General features: G+C 44.6%; 1 protein-coding gene across 9 annotated transcripts in view; it reads right to left on the bottom strand.

The window, feature by feature from the left end:
* Positions 1 to 26664, bottom strand: part of SGPP2 (sphingosine-1-phosphate phosphatase 2) — a 175326-nt gene that overhangs the window by 38078 nt on the left and 110584 nt on the right. For 7 of the 9 annotated variants that reach the window (XM_027590575.2, XM_027590574.2, XM_027590573.2 and 4 more), the window contains one exon: positions 23225 to 23383. In XM_027590575.2, the coding sequence (XP_027446376.1) occupies positions 23225 to 23383 (159 nt within the window). Of the gene's footprint in view, positions 1 to 1977; positions 2234 to 2281; positions 2421 to 23224; positions 23384 to 26664 lie in introns of those variants that run through there. The other 2 variants (XM_027590579.1, XM_027590580.1) reach the window with 2 other exon arrangements.

The raw sequence follows: 26664 nt of genomic DNA, 5'->3' as shown, positions 1-26664 counted from the left end.
TAACAATGTAACCATTGCAAGGAAAATTCCCTTTTATGAGACTCCTCTCTCACATTTTTAAGTATTTTCAATGTCAGTCCTGCTGACCACAGAAAAATAAACTGCAAAGTAATATTGAAAGATCAAAACCTTTATTTTTATAGACCCCTGAAAGCAAAAATGCAATAGATGTTAGTCACTCACCATGTTCAATTTTCTCATCTGATTAAAACCACAAACTACTTGCATCTCCAAGCATGCACTAAAAATCTGTGTGCGTAACCCAGCCAGCCAGCCTAGGCTACAGCAAAACATAAGGAAGAAAGTCTCAGAATTTAAGCTGGAAGGAAACTCCACCTTCGGTCTTGGCTGACTGACGACTAACCCGACTCTTTGTGCTCTTGCCTGCATCAAAAACAGTAAAACCTGCAACAGGACTTTCCCACAGGTTAGAAACCCAACAAATTCAGGAAAATCACCCCAAGCAATTTGAGCCAAGAGCCTAAATGAATTCTTCGCCAATCAGCCTCACCAAGTAGCCAAGCATCATCCCTTGTCTTTACGGGGCAAGGATAGCCTAAATGAGTAGCTTTTTAGTATTTTCAAAGATTGAGTCAGCATAGTTTTAACTGGAATGTGTCTGGACCTCTGGTGGGACACTTTCTGTGGCCCTCCTACCCAGTTGGGTTTGGGGTCCCCTCCAGGCCCAGCTCTCATTAGTATTTTTCAAACTACAGTCAGTCACAAACCACCTTCTAGATTCTGCCTCATCCATGGACGACTCATGTTATTAGATAATATTGGTCTTCAGACTGGCTTACTCTTTTCTAGTACAATATCTGTGAAATCATGACCTGATTTTTGGTTATATTTTACAACATAAGTAGAACCCAGATGTACATTTAAAAAATAAAAACTCACCTCACATACTAGGCACTCTGGGAATCACAGTTACATAATTATGTGGTTATTGATCACCACTCATTTTCATATGAATACCTCTAGGTTAGGCTATGCTTTTTTTTTTTTTTTAAGATTTTATTTATTTAGAGAAGGAGAGAGAGGGCGTGTGCAAGAAGGGGAAGGAGCAGAAGGAGAGAGACAAGCAAACTCCCCAACTGAGTATGGAGCCAGATGCAGGGCTCAATCCCATGACCCTGAGATCATGACCTGAGCCAAAATCAAGATCGGACACTGAACCGACTGAGCCACCCAGGCGCCCTGGCCCCTGCAACAAGCCTAGGTCCTGAATGCCTGCAAGCAAGCAAGCAGGCAGTAAATATGCATGTGTCCCTTGCTATCCAAATTCTTATTTCCTGAAATCTGAAGCTAAAGAGATTTAGGTAAACATTTGGATAAATTTCTTGCTATCAAACCTCATGTCACTTGCCATCTAGAACTCAGGAACCAAGCAGATTTGAACAACACACTGTCCATGCTACTCAACCTTGCTACCTGTCCTTGGCCTAAAATGCGTGACTTCCTTTTTCATGTTTAAAACTCATGCAACTCTCAGTTCCTCCCCATTCAATAGAAGCCTCACCTTTTTTTTTTTTTTTAAGATTTATTTATCTATTTTAGAGAGAGAGTGAGCCAGCATGAGCAGGAGTAGGGGCAGAGGGAGAGGGAGAGAAATCCTCAAGCAGACTCCCCTCACTGCCCCCGAGCACGGACCCCGACGCAGGGCTCAATCCCAGGACCCTGAGATCCTGAGCCGAGCCAAATCAAGAGTCAGCCTCTCTTGGGGTGCCTGGGTGGCTCAGTCGTTAAGCGTCTGCCTTCGGCTCAGGTCATGATCACAGGGTCCTGGAATTGAGCCCCACATCGGGCTCTCTGCTCAGTGGGAAGCCCGCTTCTCCCTCTCCACTCCCCCTGCTTGTGTTCCCTCTCTCGCTGTGTCTCTCTCTGTCAAATAAATAAATGAAATCTTAAAAAAAAAAAAAAAAAAGAGTCAGCCTCTCAACCTACTGAGCCATCCAGGTGCTCCTGAAACTTCACCTTGTTATGCGGTGCTGGTCACATCCTTGTCATGATGGTAAAAGTTGGATTAAGGGGATTTGTATCAGGTGTCTTGTCACCAGGTGCCTTGTCACCAGCCTGCTTCCAAAGTGGCCATTGTGGTCATTAGTAATTCCTTTCCTTGACCTTGATAACACGAACATGTTAATAAGTGATTCTACCCTTAGCAAGTTCAAGGAACCGTCAAGGCTGAGAATGGAAAGCTGACAGTGAATGGGAATTCCATCCCCATTTTCCAGAAGCAAGATCCCACCAACATCAAATGGGGTGGTGTGCTGAATACCTCACAGAGCCCACTGCTGTCTTCACCATCTTACACAGGCTGTGCTCACTTGAAAGGTGAAGACAAAGCATCATCATCCTGAACCCCTGCGCTGATGTCACAATGCTCAGAAAGGGAGACAACTGCGACGATGATAACTGCTTCAAGATTGTCAGCAATGCCATCTACAGACTGAGTGCTTGGCCCTCCTGGGGGCCAAGGTTATCCATGATGACCTTGGCAATGTGGAAGAAACTAAGACCATGGTCCATGCCATCACTGCTCATGGATCATAATTGTTCCATGATGATCATGGATGAGGATCATAATGGCCCCTCTGGCAAGCTGTGGTATAATGTTCATGATCAATATTCTTGAATCCCTAGGCCAATCAAGGCTGTGTGCAAGGTCATCCCCGAGCTGAATGGGAACCTCACTGGCTTGGCCTCAGTAGAGATACCATTTCTAAAATTAGCTTCCAAAATGAGCTATCATCTTCCCCCAGAGCTCTTGTGTTTATCAACAGCAAGCTAGAGCTTTTCAGCATAGTGCATTAATAATAAGCTGCTGCAGGCTTTCCCTAAATCCCCACTTGCTTATATATACATCAGCTTGGGAGCCATTGGGACGTTACAAATCAACATTGCTAACAGCAGCCTATAGATGGTGCATGTGATAAAGCAAATACGGGATATGCTCTGGCAAGAAGTCAGGAAAGCACTGTTTTCTACCTTCAAAGGACCCTGGCAAGTCACTCTCTTATTTTTCTCCAGAGATATAATAAGAAGAGGAGACAGTAGGTTAAATTTAAATTACCAATTGTTGATTTCTAAATTTTCCCAAGACATTTTCATGTACGTACCCAAATTCCCGGTGATTTTTTTAAAATTTAATTGAGCAATTCTCTCACTTCACCTCGGCCAATTTCTCCGTTTCGTTCGTCTTTCACAAATGTTCCCACAATTCTATCAGTTGTGTTCTAGAAGTGGGCCTAGCAAATGGGAAAACTTAGAGTGACACAAGGAACGTCTGCCCAGACCCTTCTTCAAGCTCAGGCCATGCTAGGGGCACCCAGTAACTTGTGCTTCACCATAAAGCATCTGTCTTAAAAACTGCTGGTCATAAAAACAAATGTTCTTACATGTCCCCTTTCAACTCCACCCAAACCCAAACATTTCATAAAGCAAAAACAGCTGTGTAGACTAAAGCATTTGCATTTCTGTAATGTGTCAGAATTTTCTGAAGAAAAAAAATCAATTGGAAAAAACATAGATACTATTTAAATGGGACTCAGGCTCGGTAGATCTTGAAATATCTCTAGCCTCAGAGAGAGTCTAGGCTTGAATTACTTGGAGACAAGAGAAAATGTCTATGTTCTATGGCAGCATCTGTGGAGGAGGAAGTCTCTAGACGTGGGGAGTTTGGGGTGGCCATCATGTTCACTTGACAGACCCTGAGCCTAATTTTAGGCTAAAGGTCTGATACTGGACCCCTAATTTTTCAGGCCATCACAGGCTCTCCTCACATAGTCAGTCAGGGTTGGGTCATTTCAAGTTGGCTTCCTGTAAAGGTAGGCTCTTGAGCGTTAAGAACATTTGGAGTTAGAGGTTGCCTCAGTGGGTCTGACAGCCTACCTTCTTACACAACTCAGAAAAGCTCTGAATGGTGGTCACTCAAGAGAAATTAAAAAAAAAAAAAAAAGATCTATTTCTGGAAGGATTAAAGACTCCACGGAGTCAAGCCATGCAGCCTCATCCATTCAAGTTCTGAATCCCAGTCAACCGCATCTTGGTGGCTTGCCTTTCACAGGACCAGTGAACCACGCTGCACAGAAAGATACATGGTTAATGGCGCGGGCTCTTGTAACTCCTGCTGTAACCCGATTACAACCATCTTTAATCTGGAAAGCAGTGTGCTAACGGTCCTTCTTGGAGGAAGTTCAAGGGTCAGGGGCCTTCTGCTTGCCCAGATTTGTTCTCTTCACATGTCCAAATCTTCCCCTTTCTCTTCCTTGGCAAGAAATTTAGCATTGAGCTAACTGTGATAAGACAGTTAGTGGATGACAGTCCCCAGACCATTAGGTCTGGGCGCTCTCCGTCTCTAAAGGCTGATAGTGCCAGCTACATTTCCTCATGCTCAAACAACTTCACATTCATAGGGCAGGCACGCATTCTCCATGAGGTGCTTTCTCGTGCTGCAGTCCCTGAGCAAACGAAATTACCAGCTAAAAGCCTGGGTAGGAAATGGAGAGCTGAGGAAATGCATAAGAATAAAAATTCAATATGCAAGCTAACAAAATTAGGGAAGCCGTAATCATAGAATGTAAGGAAGAAAATCCACTTATGACAATGCAGATGATGTCACTTTGGGGTGAGGGTGCCCTGGATATGTATCTACTCAAAGAATCAGGGGGAATGGCCAAATGGGCTCTTCTATTTTTTTTACGTGACATCTATTTCCACTCTCAGGCTGACATCACAGGCTGTGCTATCAGCACTGGGCAAAGCCAATTTCATACTCATTTTTGAACAACTCTCATTATTTTGAATAACTATGAAAGTTAGGACCACACAGTTATGACTCTGCTGCTCCCCTTCCCTACCATCACCACCCCTGGGAACAGCAACTTCCCATCCCACTTGTAAAAGCAATGGGCCCTGGTCTAAGACTTAACCCTACTCCCGAAAACATCAGAACCTGGACAGTCTTTTCTAGAAAGGAGAGAGTACCTGAGCCCTGACATCCAGGTGGAGGCTCTCATACCTCAGGCACGAAACCAGTCAGCTAGACAGACTGGTTTAATTCCATCTGCAGGTGACACCTTTCTGCCAACAAAACGGTTCAGACCTCCTCTGAAAGGATTTTTTAATTATTATGAATTATTTTGAATTATTATGTGAGAATATTTAAAATTCTCATCTTGGCCACCAGCATCCTGATCCTTCAGGCTCTCTGCCAAGAGACCTCTGGTTCTAGTAAGCTCTACAGAAGGGCTTGCTTGGTGTAAACATAATGACACCAACCACAAAAACACAACTCACCACCCCCTAAAAACTGAGATGCCACTGCATTTGACAAGGGGTGGTAGACGTGGAAATATTCTTGAGCCCGTCATCTCTGAAAATCAAGTTTCCTTTTCATTTTGGCTGCAAGAATGTCTTTCCTCCAAAAAACTGTTTCTTCCCCCCGCCCCCCCCCCATGCCCTGTCTTTGCTGTTTCCTCTGCATATCTGGCAGGATGGCTTCATTACAAGGTCTCTCCCAGGCAGAGAATTGGCTCTCCTCCCCTGGAGCTAGATGACTCTCCCGGAAAAGCCGGATCTTTGAGCAGGAAGGGACAGGAATCCCAGAGGGTCCGCTGCCTGACGCCTGCTCTCTGCAGGAGGCAAAGGGGGGAGTCTGGAGGAGCACAGGCATGGTGGAGGGGGTAGGGAGCAGGGCACCATTGCTTTTCCGGTTGGCCAGTGAGTGATTAACTCTGTTAGGAGGGTCTGGGGATCCCACAGTCAGCAACCCCCAAATGGGGCTGTAACCGGGGCTATAACCTCCCTGTGACCCTTTGTAATGGGAGAGGCATGACCAGCAGAGACACGCTGGTGTCTGCTTTCTGGGCCAAGAGGCGCATCCATGTTCTTCTCTCTGAACTTTTTTCCCTCACTTGCCCCGCTGCTGGAAGGCCATGGTCCACACGGTGGTGGGCAAAGCCAGCCTTTGTGCAAAGTTCCTCGAAACATCCTACAGATTTGAATCACAGCCCAAGTTTCGTTTCGAAGACAGAAAAGACCAACTGCAAGGTGGCTTCACACTTTTAAAAAATCTACCTATTTTCTAGCTGCTTCTTAGAGTCTTGCTTGCCAGGGCCGTTCAGACTTCTTGGGAACACCGGTTTCCAAATGAGTACAGACATCATGAATATAGAAAGACTGATGATAAGTGAAACATTCTAGATTTGCCACAAACAATTTACACGTGAGCTATAAGTAAACCATATGTCAAGTCAGCCCTGTGCCCAAATGCCACCGTCTCAGAAGGGCCTTCCCTGACCACCTTCCCTAACAAGGCTACCTCTCCCCACACCTTTTTATGTTTCTTCATAGAATTTTACCTTGCCTCCGTTTAGACTACGTATTTTTATTTTATCTGTCCCATCCTCACCCTGAGCGGATGCCCCGCCCAGAGTCTGGAGTGGTGCCCTGGGCAACTGGGGAACCCTGCTCTTTCCACCTGTCTGAGCCTGGAAATCTCTCCCCCAGCTCCCCCACCTGGCTGGCTCCCCCTCATCCTTCAAGCCTTAAGTTAAACGAAACAGCACAAAGTGCTCTTTCTTGATCAACTTCTTTCAAGTAAGTCTCTGCTCTCACCCTGGTTGTGGCCCAAACAATAATCAGACCAGCTTTACTGTATCAATTTCCTTATTACTGTCTGTTTTGTCCGCACGGAAATCCCAGGAGTGCAGGATGGCATCTATCTTGTTCCCAGCACTTAGGGTAGTGTTGTCAGATGTTGGCTAAAGGAATGAATGAGTGACTAAAATTTGAGTTGTTGCCCTTCAATATCAGGGTAAGAAAGAAGGTTGGACGCTCTTTTTAAAAAGCAAAAAAAATCTGGTTTCTGATTCGACTATTTATCGGCTCAGAAAAAAAATGGAATTTTTACTTTCATACTGAAAACACCTTGATGGAATCTCGGCCAAATGTGGGTTCTGACTTTCCATCTTAAAAAGATCTCTAGGGTGCCACCTCAGGACTTTGTAGATTTTTCTAATGTATCTTTAGCACCCTGAACTGTTCGTTACTTCGTTGTCGGTCTGTCCCCTATAGGGGGACAGATCTTAAATCATCTTTGTAGAAACAGCCTGCATTTATTTTACCCAATTATTTGAATTGCTACTATGTGGGAGCTGCAGGGGACAATAAGGAGCCATCGAGTAGGGAATGCAGATTCAAGATCCGGGGTGGCTTTTCTGAAGATGATGCCGGTGCTGGGTCTTGCAGCAGACAGGAGCAGGGGACATCATGAGGCAGGGGCAGTTCTGGGAAGGAAGAATAAAGCAGAGCATGGCATGCCTAAAATGCATACCGTTGAAATGGGAGTGTGGATCATCATCAGGAGTTCTGTGATTCCAGAGAATGGATAGGAAGAAGAGCTAAAGGTAGAGATTTAGGCAAGAATCTAGTCGTGTAAGGCCTTATAGATAGTTTTAAGGTGCTTGGACATTAACATGCTTTAAAGTGTCTGGTCAGATTTGCAGGAGAGAGGTCACGCTGCATGCCGTGTGTGAGTGTGGGGGGGGGCGTGCATTTGAATAGCTGATAGGAAATTCATTAGAAAGTTAATGCCGTAGTGCTAAATAAAGATGATGCAGGCTTTCACCGAGGGAATGTTTCCAGAAATGTGGGAAATATAAAATTACAAGGACACAGTATAGAATAAAAATCTCCACTAAATGAGTAAGTGGACCATCCCTGGCTCCCCAGAGAACGGCTCTGCTCACCGCTTCACAAGATGGAGCAATCTGAGCAGTGAGGACCGAGTGGACATGAAATGTTTTAGGGCGGCTCGTGTTTGTTTTGTAGCTTTTCTGTTTCACTGCTCCCCGTGTGAAGGGAGATCGTTCAAATGTTTTGATTTAAAAGTCCTACTTTTTGGATCTACAAAGCTCATGAAAAAATAAAGTCAACAAGTCACTTATATCGATAAATAACTTGGGATTGTAGCTTGTTGCTAGTACCCTAGGACATAGTTGAGAATCTTACATAAAATGCTATGTAATACCTTCTTTGACACTATGTAACTTACAGGCTCAACTACTAAGGTGAACAAAAAATTGTAGGATTGATTACTACAGATCTGATCATACCTCTCATGATATCAAGGTCCCTGAGTTAACCAGTATATCAAGTAGAACACACAGTTGATATAATCAACAGCCTACATGTCCTAATAGAATTAGTTTTTCCTTATATAATTTGAAAATGATACAGCACTCTTTTAAAATCCATGTTCTTTGAGAACTATTTATTCAATTGGAAACAGTAATAAAACAAGTTAATAGACTTATCTGCACCCCAAGTTAATAGACTTATCTGCACTCCGCTGAGAAGGGGGTACTAGAGAGCAGGTTCCCAATGGTTCTCATGAAGGCTGGGAAAGCCAGCCCTAAAATAAAGGGGGAGAACATACAGAAATAATGTAATGTTTGGTTGTGGAAGATGCTTTTGTAGTTACATTTGAATGTACAGTTTGTCCTTGAAACAGCATAGGGGGTAGAGGTACAGTGGAAAATCCGCGTGTAACTTCAAAAAAAAAATTTTTTTTTTAAAGTAAACTCGACACCACACATAGGGCTCAAATTCACAACCCTGAGGATCTCTAGAGTCACATGCTCTACCAACTGAGCCAGCCAGGAGCCCCTCAAGTGTAATTACTAATAGCTCGTTGTTGATTACAAGCCTTACCGATAACACAAACAGGTAATACAAAACAACTTTTGTATATGTATTATGTACTGTATCCTTAAAATAAGTGAGTTAGAGAAAACGAAAGTTATTAGGAAAATCATAGGAAGAGAAAATACATTCGCCTTTACAGTGCTAGGCTGTATTTATCACAAAAAATCCACGAATAAGTGGCCCCGCACAGCTCAAACCCATGTTATTCAAGGGACAACCACCTCTGTTATAATCTAATCAATCATATCTAATGCTTGTGATTGGACACTATAAAAATAAAGTTAGGAACCCATTTTGTGTCCGAGTAGCAATCTTTACATCTCTGTCTTCCACATCTATTCCCAAGTGAGGCTAAATACCAGCCTGAACAAGATGACCCCCTCTCCTCATTTTGTTATTTATATGTTTGCCTTGGTTAGAGGAAAAATTCAAATGCCTTCCTGAAAGTTATTCCTCAATACAAAACACTGTATGTTGCATAAGGGCAGCAAACACAAACTAAAATTGGCCACAAGGGGCGCCTGGGTGGCTCAGTCGTTAAGCGTCTGCCTTTGGCTCAGGTCATGATCCCGGGGTCGTGGAATCGAGCCCCGCTTCCGGCTCCCTGCTCAGCGGAGAGCCCGCTTCTCCCTCTCCCACTCCCCCTGCTTGTGTTCCCTCTCTCGCTGTCTCTTTCTGTCAAATAAAATCTTAAAAAAAAAAAAATAACAATAGAATAAAATTTGCCACAAAATGATACTTGGAAGAGGACCGTAGTGCCGCCACACAGAGGTACTCTAGTGTGGAATCCTCTGTGCTTCTTCATTGTCTCTTTTGAACAAACAAAAAACCCCAAATCTGGATTTAGGTAAGGAGACGCTTTATTGTAAAGGATTCTTACAAGAAGGGGAAGGGACTATGGCAAACGGGCAACCCCTCTCATCGGGAGATCTGGGAGCATTCCAAGATTAGGCAGAGATGGGCTTTCCTTCACCAGGAGGACTGAAGATGTTCCCCAGGTGTAGGGAGATGGACAGGACAGTAGATCAGAGCACGAGGAGCCTAAGCTCAGTTTATTCTCAGGAGGGCCCTTCAGGAAGGGCTGTGTGCTGTTTGGGGCAAAGGTGGGTCAAAGTTCAGGGACGTGGGCAGGGAAAGAAGTTTCAAGTTTGGTCAAGTCAGGTATTGTCTAGACTGGTCAAGGGAGACAGGGTTCAAATCATTGACAAGACAAAGAATGGGAATTGGAGGGTTGAGTCTGGCCTTGTCACAGGTAAACAAGGGGGAAATCTGCAGAGTGTTGAAGTCAAATGGGGAAGGGTGGGTCCTTGAAGTGAGTCATTTCCTGGAACACAAAAGGGGGGGAAGGATTATCGTCAGGGTTTCAGGTAAAATTCAACAGACATGCTCTTGGCTTAAAAACAAAAGAAAGGGAAGAAGATATTGAGAACTTTATCTAAACGGGTTTTGATTTGTAGGAGAAAGTGTAGGTTTAAAACGGACTTTGGTGAAAGTACTTTAAGGTCAGCTCTGACATCACCCAAGGCCCTCAAACGATCATCTAGACTAAGGACAAACTGAAGAAAACTGCCAGGAGCTTTCCAAGAAGCTGACACAAGGCAAAACTAGGACTTGGGTCACTGAGTGAAAAGGTGCAAACTTTCCTTTAGAAGAAAAAAAAAAAAGACCCAGTCTTTACTGAATGCTTAGATGTCTCTAAATCCTGCTCTTCTTTACCCAATATATGTGATAGTGACTCATTATATGACTTTCTTTGAACTTTCCTGAGGGGTGCCTCTGCCCATCCACATTCCCTCTACCACCTACAGGCTAACCCACTGGGCCCATTCCAAAGACTTCATTTCCTCCAAAGACACCCTTTATTCTAGGCTGGACACAGCAGGAGGATGTAGAAAGGCAGTAGATTGAGCAGGATTATCAATATCACACCCTCCATTTTATCATATGTAAATGTAGGTATTAAGTATCTTACCAAAATGATGTTAGATTGAGATAAGAATATGGGGGGGGGAAGGAATATATTTGGAAGTGCTGTGCCATCTGTGGAGTTACAGGCTTTTTTTTTTTAATATTCTTTTTAGAAATAATGACTGACTCACATGGAAATTCTATTTCATGTGTGGAACCTACCAACGTGCTTCTGACATCATATTTTAGATACAGGAATGCTACAGTTTCTATTTCCACAGCCTTTGCTTGTGTCCCTCGGTTTTCAGAGTAGCTGCGAAGAGCCCACACGAGATCAATTACACTCCAGCACCATCTCATCATCTTAAGAGATAAGCACATTTTAATCTGCTTTTACTCACCTCCCCCCCCCCCACCGCCACCCCGCTCAGCAGGGGTCCACCTGGACGCAGTTGAGGACAAAAGTGTTGGTAGCAATGACTATTGCATTAAGTTTATGGTTACAAGATCCCCAAACAAAAAACTACAGGTGGAGACTTAAGGCTGGTGTCTCTGCAAGAACCCAAGAGTCTGATGTTTTAGGAGACGCCTTCATGCTTGTCTTCCCGCTTGTCTCAATGTCTAGTGTTTAAATGCACATAATCTCAGCGTTTCAGGTTGCAAGGGGTGAAAAATGGCCAGGGGACTGCAACAGAGTATTCATCATGGGGTTTTGATTTGGGTGTTTGTCCATTCACCTTGGCTTTTGTAGGGTAATCTCAATCACAAAAGCTGCTGTTCTGTTTTCCAAGGATATTTTCTGAACCGGGATCCATCTCATGAAAGTCTCTTTAGGTTTTAATCTTAAAGGTGACACCCTAAAAAGGCTCTAGGTATGTTTATATTCTTTTATAGATTTTCCTTACACTATATTCATCAATGTATAAAATTACACAAAATATCCATAAGAGAGCTAGATAACAGATTAATACACCTTCAACACCCTTGTAGGTAACGGAGAGGTTTTTACAGACAAGCACCTGGTTTTCTGAAACTCAGGCTCTTGACAGTTTTAATTATTTAATTCATTAAGTGTTAATACATACCCTTTTAATTGCCCCCAGGGAAAATAGTCAAACATTCTTCGTAGATTGGCATTTTTTTAAGCATAAAATCCAGTCTTACACATTCTAAAAGCTTTCTACAGTACAAATTTAGGTTTAAATTTCTGAATCCAGTAAGCAAAAGCCTCAGAGGACATTTAGCTTGTTGGGAATGCTCACCCAAGTGAATTGAGTCCCTATTTTTTTTTTTTTTTAAATGAGTTCTAATGAAACAGTCATGTGATTTTTGTTGGCTAAAGAAAAATGGAGACTTTCAATCTATACCCCCACCCCGTGTCCACTCTGTCTAGCCAAATGTTTTTCCCAATTATGTAGACGAACACTGGAAATTGCTCAACCTTGATCTAGTTCACGCGCCCCTATTTAAGAAGCCCTCGTGGGGGCATGGTCAGGCTGGGACCGGCTCCCTTACCTCCCGCAGCCCCGATCCAGGTGCGCGGTGGAATTGTAGCGTTTAGTGTTAAATGCAGAGATTATTTTTCTTCTTTGCCTGAACCTTCTATTATGGCCTCATAAAAGAAATCAGCTCTCTTATTTCATTCATTGAGGCTTTATTTATATAGCAGCGTCAGTGTAAAAGGAAGCCAGCTTACTGCTGCTCACAGCTTGCTAATTTCCAAGTTAGTGTTTTTGGGAAAACCTTCGGAACGTCATTTCCCAACCTCTAGAGTCAAACTGCTCTGTATTTGAAAAACATTTTCAAATTGAACAAAACATTTTGTCCCCTCTGATTTCAGTGCCTGTGAATGCCAGAAGAAATTTAATTTTGAAAAGAAAACTAATATATTTTTCTAGTTAAATCTGCGCATATCCAATACAATGAATTTATATGGGCGCGGGTGCACACGCGCGCACCCCAAAGCTCAGAGCAAGATTTGCGTGCTTGATGTTTGCCATTGCCTTTGCGCCTGAACTAGGATGAGTGCTGAAGCTTCAGTGAATCCCTCTGCCCCCAACTTGGCTTGAATTTGCAAGGCCAAATGATTCCTAGTGCCTCAGACTTGGGGTGGGTCCAACTATCTTCCTAAGGACCTCTTCCCAGGGAACCACTATTACCCTTCATGGGAGACCCCCAGAAAAACTGGTAGGAGCTAACGGAGTCAAGGTGGAGGGGCTGTCACTCCAGGGAAATTTTATAGGGCCAGATGCATTGTTGAAGTCAGAACAAGGACTAAAGACTATCTGGAAAGACCATCACCATCAATATTTTTAATAATTGCAAAACTCCCAAAATAAGAGGGGCCCTGGGGTTATTTCGTTCAATTCCATATTTCATAGATGGTCAAACTGAGGCCCAGAAATAAATGCCATTTGGGTATTAAACTCTGGTCTACCATGGGTTGCACACCTCGGACAGCCAGCAAGCTAGGAGCCCATCCCAGCTTGCTGAAACACAGGCTGTGTTAAATAGGGAGCAATTTTCACTTGGATTAGAATCCGAGTCTCCTAACTCTTAGGGGAAACAAACCATCCTTTCATTCGATTATTCCTTTTAGGCTGAAAGATTCCTGAGTCATCCTGACCCCACTTCCCTCTTTTTCTTATGTATTCATGCATGAACTCTGAGTCCTGTTTAATGTTCTAGCACACCATTTATCCCCAAGCAGTATGCAAACCCTACGCTGTGATCAAACATTGTGTGGATAGGCCGGGCGGCAAATAGATGGAAACGGTGAACTGCTTGCAAATCAATAAAGGAAGTAGAATTTAGGGAGCTTTTTCTTATTTTCTTGCTTTTTGTATTAACGTGGTTCGCTACTTGCAAAATGAAACAATAAAATTAACTGAGCATGTTAAATACATAAAAAAGCGGGGGGTACATTGAACATAATTAAGGGAAAAGGCTAGTGCAGAGGGTCGTGGTTCGTGGTCAGGATTCTGGGATCAGATAGTCATGGGTTCAAATCCTGTCTCTGTTCCCTACCCGCTACGGCTGGCCTGCTCACAGTGCTTTTTGCCTTTAAAAGGAGAATAAGAACTGCGCCCTTGTTGCACTCAGTAATGTCTGTGAAGTCCATTGCCCTGCGTCTAGCGCAGAGTCGGGACTCCACAAATGATGGCCGTCACTGTGCTTAGAGCCATCATGGCCTTGAAAGCCGGCCCGGAGGCTCTGCTCCTCGGAGGGACACTCAGGCTGGGCCGACACAGCCACGCGAGGCTTACACTTCTGAACTTTAGGCTATTATGGATTCATAGGCAGTTACACCGTGGCTCCTTGAAAATTATATATTCGCTCCTCCTCCCAGAGGGGCAGACTAAGAGCGTGTGACTGCGAGGACAGTGCTGGAGCTGGGGCTCCGACATCAGCGGATGGACCGGACAGAGGGCTGGTGCCTCTGGAGTCCGTCGGGCCAGCAAGCCTCAGTTTCCCAGATTAACCCTCGGATGACTGAGGTCCGGCTCCCGCCAAGCAGGCCTAGAGCCTCCGGGCTACTGTGTGTGCCCGCGGAGGCCACCGGAGCAAAAGGGCCCGGTGGCAGGTGGACCTCTCACTAAAGAGGGCCTCCCCTGTTGTCTGCCCCGGGGAGAAGAGCCTACGAAAGGCCCCTCTGGGGACGCTCCAGTGGCTGCCCTGGTAAAAGGACAGGGAGGAGGAGAGAGGACAGCCATTAGGGAACCACTATTTTTTTTTTTGTCTAGTAGCTCTCAAGCGTCCAGAAAATTCCCGAGGCCTCACTAGAGCACGACCTCTCCAGCTGTAACTGCTAAAGGCCTTTCCTTCCCCTTCCCAGCAAAGGGGACACTTCCCGACCCTCAAAAGCTATAGGAGAGCTACTGAGGAGAGTAAGGCTCCTCAGCCTCACACTGGGGCCCACAGGCGCAGAATGCAAGGCAGACGAAGAGGAAGGGACCAGAAGCCTGGGAAATGCAAGGCATGGTGACAAGAAAAAGGCCGGCCTTCCCCAGGAGGTTCTGTCTCCTCGGGCAAGGAGAGTCCCCTGCGGCTCAGATCACCGCCTCCTCAGGGGACAAAGGGCCACTCTTATCCTCGCTCCTCCTTTTCCACTTGGCTGCTTTGCAAACTAGTGGAAGGCAGTGGAGGGTGGGCCCAGGCAGGGCAAGCCCACAGTATCAGCAGGGAGCGGTCCTCAGGCTTCCCAGCCTCAGAACAAAGCTACCAAAACCCTTCTCCACCGTCCTGGGTTCCTGGCATTCGGGGGAAGCAAAACAAGTCTGGGGCACACAGTCTGACCAGGGGGGTACTCACAGGGACCCCAGCACAGAGAAGTGAGAGACAAATGTCATAGGTAGAGGGCACTTGCAAAGGAGACGTTCCACCCTCGCAGGCCCAGCACGCCTCTGAAGGATTGGACTGGGGGGTGGGGTGGGGAATGAGTAACGTGTAGCCACATCTGAAGCAAGATGAGAAGGACCTGGTGTCGGGAGAGAGAACCAGGGGTGCGCACTCCCTGTGTTACTCACTGGTTCTGTCCCTTTGGGTAAGTCACTTAAGTCTTTGGGTTTCAGTTTTCTCATCTGTGAAGTGGGGTTCTTTGATGTAAAGCACCTGGCGTGGAGGGAAGACTCTGTAAGCACACCCATTTCAAGAATACAGCTTTGCAAATGGAATTGATTAGTAGGAGAAAAAATAGAGTTGTTAAGATTTTATTTGAAAATTTTATCTGAAAGACCACTCCCCCCATCCCCCATGGCCTATGGATTAGCTCATTCTCTTTTGTTTTACAAGTGAAAGGGAGGGAATCTGGGACAAAGAAGGGTGCTTTGTGAAGCCCCGCAGGGACTGTCCCCAAAGCAGAGGGGGACAGCAGCCTGCGACCCCCTTCCCGGGCCACTCCTGTGAATTCAGAGAATCCCAAACTCCTTTCGCTCCTCCCTGCCTGGCTGCTTCTCGCTTTCTGGTCTGGACAGTACTTGGCAAATGCTATTTGTCTTTTGTTTGTTTGTTTGTTTTATATAAGACGTGAAAAGTTACCGTAAAACCAAAGGGAGAAAAGAAGGACGAACCGCATACCAAACTCTCCGAAATGTTCAGCGTTTTGTATTATTTTAAGAAGCTCCATAAAGGTAACCCGCCTGCAGGCCTCCGGGGTTTCAAACGACTTCATACCTAGCTAAGCTCCAAAGCCATCACACACCCACAGGCTAAATTAAGTGACGCATTTAGAGGGGATGCTCGGGAATGGGGGCCGCTCTCTGGGAGGATTACAATTCTGCTCAGTCAAAACAGAACCAAACCCAAATCCAGCACTACAGTCTTAGGGGGCTGGGAGCAGGGACAGTATGGGAGAGGGTGAGGGGGATAAAATGGGCAGGAAGTAGGGAAGAATGTGGGCACATTTTCCAGTCATCATCATAAAAGAGAGAGGGGGAGATCATGTTTCAGGTAATGAGAGCAATCCACAGAGAGACCCAAACTATCTGTTCCACCATAATGAGTCGCATTTTAAGCTTTTTTTTTTTTTAACCCAGACTGAAACCAAACTATTTCCTATTGTGTTTCAAAACCAAACCAATACAATTTGCATAACAAACCCCCTAGAGCCATTTACTTAATATTTAACTAAGACTAAATTACGAGATGCTACTTCAGAGAAACTGGGCAGAATCTCTGCCGCCTAATTCTGTTTCATTCAATGCAAGTTAGCATGGGTTACAATCTGGCCAGTGTTGAATACTTTTCAAGACTCATTAATCTCAGGCAAGAACCAATTTAATGAGCAGGGCAATCTTTTGAAGTGAACAGTGGTAGTGGTTTAAACAGAAGATTAGGAGCTAATCACATTTAAAGTCATCTTTGGACACTAAAACTGACCCCGGACGAGGGGGGTGAATTCCAGGGACCGGGCAGCCCTTTCCCCTCTCCTTCCTTACTCCTCTGTGGGACAGCCAGATGGCAGCCTGCCCATATGCAGAGACACCAGTCCATTCTGCCCACCGTGACAGGTTATCACAAAGTTTGCCTCTTAACCAATTGATGGGTCAGCTTTATAAAATACTACTCTAGACTCCACAGCAGTTAGACACTGTCTAGATCATGGGCACAGTTTAAGTGTAAATTCCAGGTCTGCTTTGTACCGTTGATATCAGCTAGCTACGGTTCAATCATCAGAATGTGAGCCATGTGAAATCCATCATTTCAAACTTGAGCTCTCCGATATGAGTTAATTTGAATGGGAAGACTAGGAACAGAAGGGCCTGGCAAAAAGAAATCTGCTCCTCAGATTCCTTTGATATTCCTTTAAAGTGTTCCTTCGATCCTGTTGAAGACAAACAGCATGCAGTCTGACAATTATTCGGCAATGGATTGGGTATGGATGTCAATTGTACTGTCTGATATTGAGCGGATTCATCACACAGAGACAAAATTAGTAAAGCCACATTAGCGTTCAGTCTGCAAAAGAGAGGACATGGGTTTGGTTTTTGTTTTTTAAATGTGATCTGGCCCAACGTTGGCTCTTTTGCTTCTTACTCCACGCCAGAGATGAATCTCTTCTAAAGGTCATACAGTGAACATATAAAGAAGACTCATGACCATGTTCTGTTGCAGGGCCTCCAAGGATCCTCTAGCTGCGTCCTTTCATTTGAAAGCTAGGCGCACTGCCGGCCAGAATCCTCACCTACCTCGAGCTGGTTTCACTGCTAGGATTACAGTCCAAATCTTGATATTCCAGCCTGGCCCGTGGCTCTGTGCCCCCATTAACTGTCTATCCCCACCGCCAAAACAGCTGTTTGGAGCAAGTACAACCCGTGCATACACTGGCACCAGATGGCTGGAATCATGAGACTTAATGAGCTGGGTCCGATGGTCTTGAAAGGAGAAGACAGCTGGGAGGTGACCAGCAGGCACCTGGGGTCACAGCTTCATTGAGCAAAGAACCACACTGTCCACCAGCATCCGGCCCCATGATGTTCTGGCTCTTGGATTCCCTGGAAACTTAACGCCAAATCCCCCCTTTCCTGAGCGACTTTGAGTGGGTCTCTGTTTCTGGAAACCAAAGAGCACTACCTACAAACATCAGCCTGGTGTTCCTTTCATGGTATTACAGGACCAGGACCTTCTGACCAGACCACAGAGCTGTGGACCGAGTTGGAAGCAGCCCCTCCCCGCCCCCGACTCCCTGCCTCGCTTGCTTCCAATCAGGGAGGTCGGCGGAAGCCACGAATCCTCAGAAGAGACATGAATTCTGCCTGAAAACGCTCAGAAGCAGCCATCAGAAAAACTGTCAGCATAGCTTGGCTAGGGTAATAATTTCTTAAAAATACTCTCACTTAAGTGAGCATGGTAGGGAACAGATCTTTTGATGTTAGGTAAAAAAAAGTTTGCAGATTTTCTCATGCACATATTTGCCATGTTCACAAATGAGAAGATTGTTTACAAGTAGAAAAAACGGCAAGGAAAAACTTGAGACACATTTTAAATTTATTGGAGTTCAGGCAGCAGGAACCAGGTTTTCTAAGGGCTAGTCACTGGAGCAAGCTATTTGTGGCCAGGGAAACTACAGGCCAGAAAAACTTGGTGCCTGAAAATAGGAATCCCAAATTCAAATGCCTGAAAGGGGCCAGGGCAGTCACAAGGGGTAAGACAATAGGGAGTGGTGAGGTCTGTGCCTAAACTAAACGCCCAGGATAAAAGCACTGAAATTAAATTTTTGTAAAAGATTTATTTTAGAGGGGGGTGGAGGGGCAGAGGGAGAAAGAGAGAGAGAGAGAGAGAATCCTTAAACAGACTCCCTGCTGAGCGTGGAGCCCGGATGTGGGGCTCAATCCCAGGACCCCGAGATCATGACCAGAGCCAAAATCAAGAGTCAGACACTTAACCGACTGAGCCACCCAGGCGCCCCTGAAATTCAATTTTAAAGGACTTTAAGTCACTAATGATACCATAAAGTTAAATACCATTTCTCAAAGTCTCAAACTTCTAAAGATCTTATCTATGAAGATACATGGTCTCTGATCCATGGAAAAATCAATAGCTCAGTATCATTTTATAACTGATGAAAAAGTCAATTAAAAAACTAAAGCCCCTTAAGAAAAAAAACCACTCAAAAGGCAGACTAACAATTCACAGAAGAGTTCATACAAATGGCTAATAAAAATCTGAAAAATGCTTTCATCTTCACTAAAACTATGAAATGAAAATTAACTGAGATACCATTTTTTCATTGGTGAAATCAGCAGTGATTAAAAAATGAGAATGCACAAAGTTTATGAGGAAAAGTCAAAATGGGTCCTCACACATGATGGGGGTAGTGATACCACACTATTTCTAGGAAAATAATTTAGCAACAGAGCTCAATGATTCTATGAATGTGTGTCAGGAAAAGTTTTGCTCCCTTAGGGGAAAGCCAAATGTTTCCTAGTGGATGTAATTGAATCTCATTTTGGTTTGGTCAGGACAAAGTCAAAGACAGATTTGTGGCTCAACTTTGAATCAGCAGGCTACATTTCATTTCATACTAGGCCTTTATCTCCTAATTTATCCATATTTCCCCAAATTTTGCTTTTCCCATTTTTTTTCTTGCACCTCGTTCTGAATGCCAGGAGGTATCTTAAAAGAGGCAGTATATAAATAAGTAAAATATCATTAAGAACAGACAAGAAGGAACTTCCCAAGGATCAACTGTGCTATCAATATTTGCATTGCTCTTTTACTAAATGGAGAATAACTTGATTTAGCAAAAAAGTGAGATTTTTGCCTGTTACAAAGCTGACCTCCATGCAATTGGAGACACAGCAATACTATTTCAAAGCTTTTATTTTTTGGTGGGGCTGCTACCACACCAAAGTGGGAGTCAAGAGATGAGTTAGTCACTCTGGACAGTGATTTCCTAAAGCACAGTCTACCATGTCTTTTCATGAGAATCTAGGTCGATAACCATTCAGTTATCTCTGCTCAGTGAAATCCAATGGTTGAATCCAATGCCAGGTTAAATACCCTGGTAAGTGACAGAAGAGGGAAATGATGACTTGATTGAGGTCTTTCAGCTAACTGAAAAGGTTCGCTTGTCTACATTTTCTGGGATAAAATACTTTGACTTGTCAAGAAAGTTACATAAAAGATGCTTAGATAGAATACAGAGTTCATAAATGTCATATGGACAAACCTGCAACACAATCATAGTGAATATGCAATAGAAGGTAACTTTGGGGGGCACCTGCCTGGGTCAGCTGGTAGAGCGTGTGACTCCCGATCTCGGGGTTGTAAGCCCCGGGTTGTATGTAGAGATTACTTAAAAATAAAATTAAAAAAAAGAAGAAGAAGGAGGAGGTAACTTTGGGCAAAGTCATTTTAATGCTTAAAGCCTCAGTTTTAACATCTCAAAAAAAAAAAAAAAAAAAAAGAGGTGCGCCTGGGTGGCTCAGTTGGTTAAGGTTAAGCAGCTGCCTTCGGCTCAGGTCATGATCCCAGGGTCCTAGGATCAAGCCCCGCATCAGGCTCCCTGCTCAACGGAGACCCTGCTTCTCCCTCTCCCACTCCCCCTGCTTGTGTTCCCTCTCTCGCTGTGTGTCTCTGTCAAATAAATAAATAAAATCTTAAAAAAAGAGAGAGAGAGAGAGAATGCTCTTCATGTCATTTGGCTCTGTTCTCAGAAATGACTGCAGCAGCTGTCTGCACTGCAGGAGGCTCTGGGAGCCAGGATCAAATCCACTTCCCCTAATGTGATCCTGGGTGAGTTATTTAATCTTTCTAGACATCAGTTCCTGATCTGTAAAATGGGCTGGCAATCACCACTTCTCAGGATCGCCGGCAGGATTAAAGGAGGTAAAAATATGGACAGCATCGTCACAGTGAGTGTTAATATACACTGATCCACTCAACATAGGGTAGGGCTCATTATTATTTGAAGCATTACTATCCCGATCTGTAAAATGATGAAAATGATACTCACCCATTGTTAGGAAATCAAATAAGATAATGAACACAGACGCCAATAAAAGCAATGGAAGCCTTACAATGTGTGTGCGTGTGGGTGGGGGCACAGTCAGGACTGCGACGAGGAAGTGCTTAATAGAACCATAAATCCTCTGCTAAGCTACCTCAGATGGTATGAGTCACCCGCGCGATAAATAATTTTTAAATGCAATAACACCTGTTGTGATTCCATCCAAGGACAACTGTTGAATAGATATAGAATCTCACAAGAGGTTTGGCACTCTTGAACACAGTTGCCTTTCGAAGACTTTGGGGCGAGATAAGCTGTTTAACACTAGGGGGCTTCAGCTCTGCCTGGTGTAATTAGCGTGGCTGCATCCTCACTCCCTGAAGACCCATGTCCCTTCCGCAGGAGAGGCTCCCTCAGAGGAAGGACCTCACTGTGCTCCACCCTGCCTTCCCTCCCAACCCCCCCCACCCCACCCCCACCACCACCAGGGACTCCCTTTACCTTCCTGTGGAGCCAAACCAAGCATCTCTCCTTATCTCTGCAGCCAGCACAGAGCTCCCTCGTCCCCACCTCTCAACGTGCCTCTCCATCTTTGCCTCTCCGGGCCTCTCTCTCTCTCTTTCTCCCTCTCTCTGTCTCTCCTCGTCCACCTCTGCTTGTCCCTGTCCCTCCCTGTCCCTGTCTATCTCCTGGAATGGCTTCCACGGTCTGTCTGCAAGGAACTACTAGGAATTCCCTGCTCTGAGGATCCGACTGACCCCGCAGGACATGGAACCTTGAGCCCAGGTGCCTGTGGACCTGAGCACACACCCATTTTTAAAAGCAAGGAACTGCTCACCAGAGTGCAAGATGATCTGCTACTCTCAAAGGTTGCTCTTTTACTTTCTCAGGCCAAGATCTGATTTGCTCACTCTCCGACAAAAGACTGGTAATTCACCTCACACAGGAAATCCTTCAAGCACTTTGAAAGGAGGGCTCCACGGTGAAACATAACAACCAAAAGGACAATCAGAGAGTCCCCTGACTGCCATCGGGTGTAAAGGTCCTCTCAGCCCCTCAGGAAAAACGGCCCACTCTCGGTGGGGGAGACAGCTTGCCTTGAGCAGACGGTGCACATGAACAATTATTAAAGTGCTTTGCATCATTTGCCTCACTCAACCACCATAAAATTTGGAAAACTGATAAATATTCACATGCACACACACTTAGAAAGTAAACAGCAGGGAGGAAACACAAGCACCGTGTACCTTTGCAGCATTTCAGAAATGCTCCCTGCCCCCACGCACTCTCCTTGCCCTCCTAGCAGAGCCAGGGACAGCCCTGCTCTGCAGGTAGGGAAGGGACATCAGAAAGAGACATGCACGATTGATTACACGAACTTTTGCCTTTTGCAAGAAGCCTATGCTTTTGCAGAATCTCAGGTCATACTCTCGCTCATACAGGAGCTAGATTTCAGAAAAAGACTGGTTGGGGACAGGGATGGGGAAAGGAACCAGTGGCTTGTAGTTTTAGAGAGAAAAGGAGGGGAAAAAAAGTCAGGAAGAATTTGAGGCCAAATAATCGTAACCATAAGCCCTAGAGACCTTAGTGGTTAAAGCTCTAGGCTAGAGTCTTCAAACCAAGCCTCGTACATGTGGACTTCAAGGATTCTTTGTTCAGCTGACACATAATGTTTTAAAGATGTAAGCCTACATTTAAAAAATGGGAGGCTTTCCACTACAAACACATCTAGCAACTCCAGCCCATTTGCTTCACGAAGGTCACAGGTGGAGTGGAGGGGTGACTGCTCCCCAGTGCCCCTAGTGGCCACACCGTGACTCTCACTGACACCCCCTCCCCACCATCCCCACCCAGGACTTCACTCTTTTACTTCGCTTCTCTTGCCTTAAAGGACATGTGAGGTTATGGCTTCTGACGGAGGCTTCTCTAGACCCTTGAACTTGGTCTACAAATGAGAAAAATAAAGCTGAGTGGTGGAGTCATTTGCTTAAGACCATACAGCTTCTCAGAGCAGAGCTGCACAAGAACCCAGACTCCTTGCACACAGCCAAGAGCTCGTGAACCCGTTTTCAGCGCAGAATCTTGAGTTGGGGAAACAGCGTGCTGGCAGCCTCGCCCTGACGCTCCCCCTCCCAGGGAAGCAAACTGACCTCTGAACTGGTTGATCATTAAAGCTCCCTCGCCTTCACAGACTAGTCACTAAGCAAGTTCATGCAGCGACTGGTAGCGTCCTCCCAAGTGCCAGGGCCCTAGTTCTGAGCTTCTAAGACCACTTGGAATGATTTAGTCAATGGCTTCTAGTTTCAGTTTTGGGTCAAATTGTACTAAAATTGGCCTCTTGGGAGGATGCATTTTACGCCCCTATACATGGGTTCTCAGAAACGTCCGTTCTCCTCTGCACCTCACATCATCTCTCTTCTAGGTTTATTCCCCCAAATAGAGGTGTGTGCCAATGTACATGCATCACAGGTTTGTTTGGTTTTGCAAACAAGTTGTGTTCATAGCTTTTTAATATTTCCAAAGTAAACCATATAAAAATTCGACTCTAAGCGATTAAAAAAAAAAAAAAAAGACCACATATGCAAAGTATTTGAATGCCAAAGCAGGTAGCTGTTGTAGGCGTAGTCATGGTTAGTGAGTAATCAGCATACTTACAACCCATATGATGATCAGTCTTCTGGATAAATAAGGATCAATGTTCCAGTGAGTGAACGGAAGAAATGTGATGTAGAAGACTTCTTGACCCAGAGCGGCGGAAAATCGGAATAGGTAATAGTAGAAATAATTCTTCACAATGTACTTCTGTACATAAGCCTAAAAGACAAAAGTTAGAAGACTCTGAGTTCATCCAACATGTCACTATAGGGTAAGTTTTAAAAAACTTCTAAAACTCACAGGCTTTCAACGGCCAAGGTGCCAAAGTAATTACAATAGCATTGCTATCCGTGTGCTCAACCCCAATTTGTTCACACAAATACAGAAGAGGTTAGTTCTTCATAAAATTAAGTAACATCCAAGACAGGCTATCAGGCGAAGGCACACAAGCCGAAATCTTGTCTCCTTTGTATATTCAGAAGGTAAATGCTGTGAAGACACTCTCTGGGTCTAGGATTATGGTAGGTAGAATAATGTGCCCAAAGATTTCCCCATCCTAAGGGATCTGTGAATTTGCTGCCTTACATGGCAAAGAGGACTTGGCAGGTGTCATTAACGATGTGGAGGTGGGGAGATGATCTGGTTGGGCTCAGTGTGGCCACAAGGATCCTTCCAAAATGGGAGGAGGAGGCAGGGAGGTCAAGGAGAGGGTGATCTGAAGATGGGGCGAGGGACCACGAGCCGAGGGATGCAGGGCACTTCTGGAAGCTGGAAAAAGTAAGGGAGCAGATTCTCCCCTTGAGCCTCCGAAAGCACTGTAGCCCTGGTGAGGCCTTGGTTTTGTCCGAATAAGAATCACTGTGGACTTCTGAGGTCCAGAGCTGAAAAAGATACATTTACATTTGTGTTGTTTTGAGCCACTAAGCGTGTGGTGATTTGTTGCAATAACCACGGGTAATGAATATAGAGACTTGAGAAAAATCACTCGCCAATGAATATTTTTAGTTTACCTTTTTTTTTAATTTTTATTTATTTGAGAGAGGGATAGAGAGAGAGAGAGAGAAAGAGAGGAGCAGGCTCCCCGCAGAGCAGGGAGCCCCACATGGGGCTCGATCCCAGGACCCTGGGATCATGACCTGAGCCGAAGGCAGACACTTAACCGACGGAGCCACCCAGGTGCCCCGTTGGTTTACCTTTTAAATGGGATTAGTACAGTCAACCCGGTGGAGGGATAGTATAAGAAACACATCAAGAACACACAGGGTCTGCTAAAATGCAGTCCTATTTTCAACCATCCCTTCCCTCGCTCTTATCCTGGCAGCAGGCAGGGAAAAAAAAAAAAAGACTTAAGGGGGTTAAAACAGGAATAAGCAATCTATTTTAAAATATGCCAAATGTCCTTAAATTATGGTAGATCAGTAACGAGTTAACAAACAAAAACATGGTCACCCTGTTAAATCAATCTAAAAAATAGAGTTTTTGTGCTTTTTTATGGTAGTCATAAGCTTTATAAAAATAAAATGAAACCAAAATGAAAATAGGGAGAAGAGGCAGCCCTATGACAGGGGCAACAGCGTAAAGGGACTCTCGTAGGTCTGCATTTTGGCTCTGCTTTGCTTTATACCAAGTCTGGGGTGCTCAAATCCTTGGCGGAATTCGAGACTAAATTGCATGCATTTATTCTGCAAATATTCATGCTGTGCCTACCGTGGCCCAGAACCTGTGCAGAGCGCCAAGAATATTCAGATGAGCCAGGCACAGTACCTGGCTTCAAGGAGCTCTTGTGGAGGGTGCCAGAGAGTACTGTTTGGGGGAATGAAGTCTTTAAAGGACCAATACTGTGTTTGAGGCCTTGAAAACAAGACAAGATTGCTTTTATATTTAAGGAATAAAAAAAAATGACGCTGGAAATTGCAAGAATATTAACTGACTTGACACTGTTGGCTGCGTGCCAAGTATGCATTCCTCTCTCCTAAAAGGTTCCTGATTTTATTCCAGCATCTCTACCTCCCCCTCCACCCCCCCACCCCCAGAGTCCTGTGACTCAGGGGGAGGTTGACACTGCTCTCAACTCCAGTCATGGGAAGTTCAAGGCTTCAGCCTCAAGCCAAGAAGTGCATGGCATGGCCCCAGAGAAAGTCACTGGCGAGCACGTGCTGTAAACTAAAAATGCATGTCTCTTTGGGGACAAACTTTACTTCTAAGTAAATTCAAGTTAGGATGGTGATAGATCCATCCCAAATAGGAAAGACAATAATGCCCAAAATGAATGAAAAAAGGAAGCATATAGAGTTTTACCTCTCTGCCAAGATATTAGGGCTGGATTTGCAGGACAAGAACCAATAAAATTGTGACAAATAAATGACAAACTCCCCTCTCTCTGATATGAGGACTAATCGCTGAGGCTTCTGGTTTATGAATATACATCCTACAGGCTCATCCTTGAGGCAAAGCCTGTAAAAAGCCCCTTTGTATATAAAGATTCGTTATTTTAACCCACCAGCTACCAATATACCCAGGAATCTGTCCTGCCTTGAAGCTTTACAGGGAGAAATTTCCCAAACTCTGAAAAGGGTCAAACTCCTCCCTTGTGTCATTTCATGATACCCAAATGTTATAGGACATTATCAACACTCAGAGACAACCATTTCCCTACCCTAGAGATTTACCTGAGACCAAGTTCAGGATCTCAATCCTAGTAAATAATTGAAAGACTGGCAGGGATGACAGCAAATCACTTTCATGAGACATACTACTAATTAACATATTTCGACTTGCTTTTTACGATCTCTGAGGATTTCTCTCTTTTGGAGGAGAGCTAGATATTCTTTAAATCTTCTTAGGAACAGAAGAAGCAAAAGTGAAACTAAAAATATCAGCGCATATATAGGACACCCAAAGGAGTTTTTAGATAACATCTCTGAATATGTAATTAAGTAGCACGAAAGCCAATTATCGGTCTCCAAATTCTTGGGAATTAGATGTACCTAAATAAAAGAGCTGGATGCTTGTCTTTTCAGAACCAGAATCGACGTTTCCCTTGTAGGAAATCTCAGTGTAGGACTTCAATATATCTTTGGAAATAATAAGAATGCTAGTATATATGTTGGTCCCAATGGGAACAATTAGAGGGAGCGGAAACAGCGGTTAGAAATAGAAATGGTAGATAAAGCCAATGGCAGAGAGGAGCAGAGTCGAAGCTGGGAGAAAGGAAACCAGGTCCCAGGACTCTGCTTCTCTATTTCTTGAGAACCAACCACACATGGAGGCTGACAGGCCAGGATGTGGGCAGGGTCTCCAGACCACGAACCCAGGAGGCAGGGATTAGCAGCTGAGTTTTTGGACAAAAGATCGTAAAGGCATTGAATATTTAGGTGGGTGGAGAGCTATTTGTAGAAATCAACTACTTCTCAGTGAGCTTCTCATCTGTCACAGAGCTAAATGAAGAAGTTTCTAGTAAACAGGGAGGCTAAGATGGAAATGACCACATATCCATTATT

This window comes from Zalophus californianus, chromosome 3 (assembly GCF_009762305.2).
Source record: "Zalophus californianus isolate mZalCal1 chromosome 3, mZalCal1.pri.v2, whole genome shotgun sequence".
Lineage (NCBI taxonomy): Eukaryota > Metazoa > Chordata > Mammalia > Carnivora > Otariidae > Zalophus > Zalophus californianus.
Note: the sequence above shows the minus strand (reverse complement) of the source record. Positions and strands in the feature narration are given on the sequence as shown.